Source organism: Vanellus vanellus (genome assembly GCF_965231255.1).
Source record: "Vanellus vanellus genome assembly, chromosome: Z".
NCBI classification, from domain to species: domain Eukaryota; kingdom Metazoa; phylum Chordata; class Aves; order Charadriiformes; family Charadriidae; genus Vanellus; species Vanellus vanellus.
In genome coordinates this window covers 25,469,077-25,476,704 of record NC_138908.1, presented here as the reverse complement: position 1 = coordinate 25,476,704, position 7,628 = coordinate 25,469,077, and the positions used below count along the sequence as shown (strand labels likewise).

Here is a 7,628-nt window from a genome sequence, read left to right as displayed (position 1 = left end):
AGTGCTGCCACCGAACCCCACAGCACAGCAGGGAGTAACCGCCCTCCCGGGCACTCCCAAGCCTCTGGAGGTTTCGGGTGAGTATGTACCATTATGGGAAAGTATTTTTTATGCAAACTTCCCATTTTTGAAGGACTCAAGTGGCTTTCACGCTGTAACAGATGGGATTGAGCACATGCTTTGTGTCAAACCCCACTCCCACCCAGGCATCTTGTTGCAGCACACCAGTGTCCTCACCTTTCACTGGGCTCTGAGCCAGGCTGGGAGCTGTGGGGAGGGGATGGGGTACCTCCTGAGTCGCCTCCTGAGGGTTTGGCCTCAGATGCGGTGTGTTAGGGACATTTGCTGGCCCTCTGCATGATGTTTCTGACAACAACTGACTGATACCCTGAATCTGAAAAGAGCAGTAGCACCCACAATGCCGTATGCAGTTCTCGGTAGCAAAATCTTCACGTGTGGCCATTCCTCCTAGGGCTCCTGCAAGGCTGCTGTTTACACACCCCTCTGAAAAGACTGTCTGGGATTTCTCCTTTCCAAGTGCATCGATTTTACGTCAGGTGAGGCGTAGGCATTTTTCTTCCTTTGCAAGTCAAGAGAGGGCTGTTCTCTTGAGACTGAAATAGCTGGAGGGGGGTCAAATTTGGATATAGATCTGCAAAGCATCAATGCAAGTGAAGGTGGGGGGTGAGGATTGAGTCCCTGACCCACCAATCACACTGGGTTGGTCCAAAGGGGCGCAGCTATCGGGGCTGGAAAGGGCACTTTGAAAGAGAAAAGGACATCTGGAGTACTAGAAGATCAGCACATACGCCAGCCAAAGAAGCCAATGAATACAAGACAATCACCAGCTACACTTTCACGGGATTGACAGATTTGAGGAGAATGAAGGCTAATATCTGTCATTCTCCTGAGCAGCCATGCTTTGCTTTTCTCTGCATTTCAATACTTGAGGCTAGATACTAAACAAATTCAAATCCCTTTCCAGATACAAATGCTTGGGGTGCTGTGAGAAGGCATTTGCTTTCAAGAGTTTTAGGCCTGTACAGGTGACCTGTGGGTGCTGTGTGCGTTGCTGTTTGTGTTAGAAGCTGCATGTGTTGCTGTAAGAAGGAAGGCAAGTGCAGGTGCTGACTGAGGGAAGTTGTCTTCTATCTCCTCCTCTGTGCAGGACAAGTACTTGAAGAGCAGTGGTCAGGAATGGAGGCTGTCGGCTCTCGCTTAACGGCAAGACGTGCCAAGGTTCTGCCTGCCATCAACACCATGACTGCCAGCTATAAGGACCGTTTCCCGTACTACCCGTTGCCTCAGAGCTCCAGCCTCCCCTGGATGCCCAGCACCTACTCTAAAAGAGATGCCATCAAACCAGCTTTGGCTCCCTTTTCCAAAACTTCCCAGGGGATGACCACCAGCGAGAAACTCCCTTACATTTCCAACAGAACAACCCTCTTCACCCGCTACACCCCTGACGACTGGTACAGGTCCAACCTGACCAAGTACAAAGAGTCAGAGACTTCCCGGCACAATGCGGAGGCTCTGAGAGTTGATACCACCCGCATGATTGGGGATAAATACCAGCAGACAAAGAAAACACAAGAAGAAAGCACCAAAAGCCTGGGAGGACGTGTGAATGCTATTGAGTTTTGGAAAGGGGAGCTCTGCCGTGAGCTGGATGAGATGATCGGGGAGACCAACACGCTCACAGACATGAAGAAGAGACTAGAAAGGGCCTTGGCTGAGACGGAGGCCCCTCTCCAGGTAAGCACTCTGTCCAGTGGGCTGCAAGCTGTAGCCTACTGCTGGAACAACTGCAGCCATTCAAATGTCTAAGTTCCACTGCAGCTCCGCAAGACCTAGAGAGTTTTTATGAAGAGACCATAAGTTAAGTTTGCAATGTCTTCCCATCTGCTGCATCCCCTATCAGCCCGTTATGAGCTCATCACAATTCTATTTGCTTAACCAAATATTTGTGTAGGCGGAACATCCAAATTCCTGGACTGGGAGACAGAAGCCCATGTCTTCCTACAACACCCTGGGGAGGTCAGCATCAAGGCTGACACAGGTGCCTGTGCCACAGCTCTGGTTGCAGCTGGGACACGCGTGCTTCCTCATGTTGATTTGATGCATACGGTGCAGTTCGGTTTCTTGTTGTCAGCTGAAGCAGCCGCCCTGGGCACTTTGTTCCCCTGGTGTCCCCTCTGTGCCCGCCTAGAATTTCTTTTCTTCCATTTCTTGAGACGGGGACTCTCTCTATAGAGAATCCTGCCCCTGCACCCAACAGTGATGGCATGTCCCCAACAGGTCGCTCAGCAGTGCTTGCTTCAGCGGGAGAAGAGGATGGGCATTGACCTCGTCCATGATGATGTGGAGAAAGAGCTCTTCACGGTAAGTTGGGCCACCCAGATCATGTGTTAAAGCCAGTTTTACCTAAACTGCCCTACTGAGGCTTTGCAGCCTTCTTCCCTACCTGGCTCCTTACCGCTGGGGAGGTGCTCAGCTCTTCAACCCCCCCAAAACCTGCTGGGCCACGGGATGGGGTTCCCCCAGGCAGCAGCATGCCCACGCCGTGTGGGTATGACTTGGCCGTACAGAGGAAGGAATAGCTGAAGAGCAGCTGCGTGTTTGGGTAGCGTGTGGGGGTTCTGTGTTCCTCTTCAGGGAGTAGTGCAGTAAAGACATGCACGCAGTTTGGGGGCACTTTCTCCACTCCCTGCCTGTTTACTCTGGGCAGAAAGACAAGCAGGCAAGTTCTTGCTGTGTGCAGGGTTGGGGAGGTCTGAGGGGACGAGTGGCATCAGGACAACTGAGTACAGACACTGATGATGGGGCCATGTGTCCTTTACCCAGGAAGTCAATGTCATCAGGTCGTGCCAGGAGAAGATGCAGCGGTACCTGGATGAAGCCAAAGCCCAGCTCGCGTAAGGAGGAGCTCCTTATGTCATGCTGTAGGGCTGATGTGCATTTGCAGTTGTGATGTGGACCCCCAGCAGACCCCGACCTCTCCCCACACCCTGCAGATGGAAAAGCCAGGCGGGCTCCCCGGGAAGTGGGCAGTGATGCTCATGGGAGGACAGAGCTGTGTGGGAGGGAGCTGCGGGGAACTGGAGCGGGGAGGAAGCCCTTCCACCTGAACATCCCCAGCAATGGCTGTTGTTTGCATGTTGAAGGTCCAACAGGGCGGCCCAGCACGAGCTGGAGAGGGACCTGGCCCACAAGCAGGCGGCCCACCGCATCGATGACAAGTGTCACCACCTGAGGAGCACCTCCCACGGCATCAGCTACTACCCAGCGGTGGAGCGGGTCGATGCCACGTGAGTGCACGCTGGGCGGCACGCCAGCAGCAAGCTGTGCCCGGGATGCACGGTGCCTCTCCCTGGCAGGGAGCTGCTTGTCCCCAGCCCACTGTCAAGGCACGTCCATCCCGCCTGGAGACAGCTGCCTGAGTGGGACCGTTTCTCTCTGCTTATTGTTATTCTTACTGTTATTGTTATTGTTAACCTTACCTTTATTCTTACCCTTACTCGTACTCTTCTTCTCATTCTTATTTTCTGTTGTTGTTCTATTAAACTGTCTCTATCTCCACCCGTGAGTCCTGTTCTTTCTCTTTCCCCTCCATTGAGAGTGGCTGTGTGGTCCTAGCTGCTGGCCAGAGTTAAACCACAACCTATGCTCAAATTAAAGACGGAGATTTCAGATACATTTAATCAGTGCTGCTCCCAGGCAGGCTTCATGCCTGCCCACGTCCAGCTTCAGCACTACGGGCTTACCGGGGCCTCTTCTTCCCCCTCACCTCCTGAAGGATCTCGGTGCCGGACTCTTGGGCCAAGATCACAGACGACAACATCCTCCGCTCACAGAGCCAACGGGCGGCCTCCTCCAAGCTGCGGGACAACATCGAGAACCTGCTGGTGGTGGTGGCAAACGAGATGCGGAGCCAGTTCAACAGGGTGAACATCGCCTTCACCAAACGCATCAGCGAGACAGCCGATGCCAAGAGCAAGATCCGGACCCACCTGGCCAAGGTAGTCGGAACCCCTCCCTTTCGGTGTGTCACTGTCACTTCCTAGTGACACCCCTGAGGTGGGACCCTTAGGAGTTGGCACCGTAATTTCATCTCAAGGGGTCTGTTTTTGCTAGGGCATCCTCACTGGCAGCCTGGAAGCACAGGGATTGCCAGCAGAAAATGCGAATGCTGGTTGCATCTCCTGGTAGTTCCTTCAGAAGCGCTGGCTGCCCTCCAGAACGGCCTTGCTGGGCCTCTGCTGGGCTGCCTGCTGGGGGGGTTGCAGGCTTGCTTCTCCTCCAAGGACGTGCTTTCACTCTCCGTGCTCTGGGGCTGCTGCACGGGCATGCGTGTGTTTGCTTTGCCAAGCAGAGTCAGTGGAAATCAGTGATGGACACCTGCCTCAGAGCTGTGGGTCTCATAGAAAGCTTCCTGAAATGGGCCCCACACTGTATTGAGTAACTGAGGGAAGACGGGGCTTGCAGCACTGCGAGCTGATGCCACGTCTTTCAGTGAGGATCCATGAAGAACCTTCCCTCTCTGAGTTACTGTTGATGGATGATTAGTTCCAGCAAGCGGTAATTTTGGGAAGCTGGGAATTCAATAGGTCCATCAGTGCTCCAAAACCTCCTCTGATGTGACAGCAAGAGCCAAGAGAGGTTTTTCCCTGAAGAAAAATTACTCTTGGCTCTGCGCCTTGATGTGTAGCAGAATGACAGGGGTCTGAGCCCAGGGTCTGCTTATTGAACTTGTTTTGTTCTGCAGATGGACAAGAGGAAAGGGTAATTATGTTGTCACTTGAGAAGATACTTTTTAATTTGTGCATGGGTTTCTTTTTTACGCCAGATGCTGCAGGAAATCTTCCAGGTGGAGAAGACCATGGAAGCCATCCAAAAGGCCATTAGGGACCAAGGGCCTCCCTTAAAAGTGGCTCAGAGCCGGCTGGACGAGCGCACACGCAGACCAAACGTGGAGCTGTGCCGGGACACTGCCCAGCTCCGGTAAGGCAGGAGCGTGGGTCTGGTGGGCTCCTTGAGGAGTTACGGCTGGTAGCACCCGGGGGTAGCACTGCATGAAAAATTAAGCATGGGCTTTTCTTTCAACAGTCCTTCCATAAGCGCACTGCTATAATCAAAAGCAATGAGCAGGTATTGCAGCCTTTGGGTGCTGGGAGAGCTCTGCGCCCACAAAGGAGGCTGTACACCATGGCCGGGTATAGCCTGATGGCACCCCATGAGGGGATGGATTCTTCCCGCTTGGGTAAGCCCCATCTTCTCTCCAGCCTGCTTCCCGGCAGTTGGATGTGCTCAGTTTTGAAGGACGAGCCCTTTACTCTCCAACAGGATCCTGCTGAGATCCCTTAGGCCCTTCCTTTTGGGGAACTGCAAGGAAGGGTGCCCCCTATGGAGAAGCAGAAAGGGCTGTCCTCACCTTCTCCGAGGACACTGGAAATCCTTTCAAGGACACAGTGGTCTGTTTGGGATTGCACGCCGAGGAGCTGTGGAGAAGTAGGCTGGCCTGAGCGCCCAGCAGCACCCCCTCTGAGGCACCCCAAAGTTCACCCCTCCTGGGAGCCCGTTGGGCAAGACTCCAGCTGAAGCCTTTTCAGAGCAATTGAAACCCAGCCCCACAGCCTTTGCAGCATCTCGTACAACAAGGGTTTTTTCCATCCTCCCCTTGTTTCACATTCACTTTTAGCCTCTCCCAGATGTCCTGTTTTCTTTGTGTGCATCTGTGGGCATGGGGAGGATGCCTGCACAGGGAAATCCAGGAGGGGGAGCCAACAAACCCCCCAAACCAAGCAGGAACAGGAAACCACACCTGCTCATCCCTCTTCTTGCTGGCCTGAGCTGCTCTGGGAGAGGCGGCTGCGCATTGCCAAAGCCTTTGAGCAGACTTAACCATGCCTCCCCGCTGAGGTCTGGAGGAACTCTGCCCTCAGCTTTCCCATGCGTCTGCCAGAAACAGGGGGTCTGAGTTAGTCTGAGCACGCTGAAGGGGGAAATCCTGTGACCAAGGGGCCCTTCAGCAATGCCACGCTAGAAACCACCCCCACGATGGCACTGTTAACCAGGGTTTCTTGCTGTTTTCCAGCCTTGTCAACGAGGTCCACAAAATCAACGAGACGGTCCAGAGCCTCCAGCAGCGCCTGAGAGACACCGAGGACACCCTGCAAATGCTGGTTCATACCAAGTCGGTCTTGCAGCATGACCTGGCCGTCAAAGCCAACACACTCTTCATTGATGAGGAGAAGTGCATGGGCATGCGCAAGACCTTTCCCAGCACTGTGCGGCTGCTGGGTTCCATTTAGGCTCAGCTGAACTCACTGAATCTGTTGTGTGAGGGATTCCCAGTTTGGCTAAGATGCTTTGGAAATACTTGATTAGAGTTTCACTTCCTGCTGAAAGCCATGAGTAGAAATTAAATGATCTGTTTGTGTGTTATACGGTCTACCGGTATTTTTTTTGCCTTTGGTTTTTCTCTTTCCACTGTACTTTCACGGTGTGCCAGAAAGTCACTGAAAATACTTTGTATGCGACTAAGAGTAAATCCACCCACGGGGATTCAGTCCTACCCTCTCAGTCGGTGATTTTAGGAGAAAAACTGTCGTGTCTGCCTCCTTTTGAGGCACCTTCTTATCACCTTCTTAGAGGAACACCCTTTCATTCCATGGTGTTTCCTTCTTGCCTCATCGCTGGAAGACTTCAGGTGTCCTGCAGCGTAGCCAGCACATCTCAGAGCAACAGCCTGTGGGCCCTCGCTAGCACCCTGTCCCTCTAACCTTGGCGTGTCATCTCACAGCTTGTCACGGGCAAGCCTGATATTGTCCCCCTCTCCCTTCAAGCCTCGTTTTAAGCGCTGTCCGGTAGCCCTGATAGCTAGTGAGCAAAGACCTTCTTCCCCCTTTGATCGCCATAGGAGGACATGTTGCAGCTTCACCACCACACACACGGAAGAGCAGTAATGGGTAATAGTCGGTGGGCCGTACCAGGCTTGGAAGTTTCCTAGTAATATCCTTAAGCTGGGGCCCAGGGAGGAAGCAGACATCCCATCGGAAGAATAAGGGTTTGGACCAATTTATGTCATTCATGTTCATGATATGAAAATAATCTTGTATGGTATGAAATAATCTTGCCGGCCAGCTTGGGTCAAGTGCTCACGTCTCACTCCTCCTCATCCCTGCGCCTGGCAAGCTCAAAATCTCTGAGACCTTGAAACCCACACACCATAGCCAGCTATAAAGTACATATTTTCACAAGTTCAGACACTGGAGTCTTCTAAAAGTGCAGGCTTCCCAACTATTAGAAGAGAAGTTAGTCCTGTGTCGCTCAAAGCAGGACACACTATAACATAGTTTTGCATCGCAGGAGAGCATATTCTTCTCTTTGCATAACCTCATGCAAAATGACTGCAATTCAAAGTGCAGAGCACTCAGGCCTGGTGGCCCTATGTCCCATAAGCCCTCAGTTTCACAGCTGCTCACTGAGTTCACGAAAAACACAGTCAGAGTTTTTAGTCATTAAGCACAGTCTTTAAGGCAGCTATCTTGTCAGGTTTTGAAAGCCGAGCTCTTGTCCTCAGCTCCTCTGCTCTTCTCCTGGGCACACAGTAGCTACTGGAAGCAGCT

General features: G+C 52.7%; 1 protein-coding gene across 1 annotated transcript; it reads left to right on the top strand.

The window, feature by feature from the left end:
• Positions 1-1,197: 1,197 nt before the first annotated feature.
• LOC309683179 (tektin-3-like) lies at positions 1,198-6,311 on the top strand (the record flags this gene model as incomplete). Its single annotated transcript, XM_082497380.1, has 7 exons — positions 1,198-1,755; positions 2,299-2,382; positions 2,845-2,915; positions 3,165-3,308; positions 3,797-4,019; positions 4,847-5,001; positions 6,095-6,311. 7 exons carry the CDS (start codon positions 1,198-1,200, stop codon positions 6,309-6,311), a joined length of 1,452 nt encoding a protein of 483 aa, XP_082353506.1.
• Positions 6,312-7,628: the final 1,317 nt, after the last annotated feature.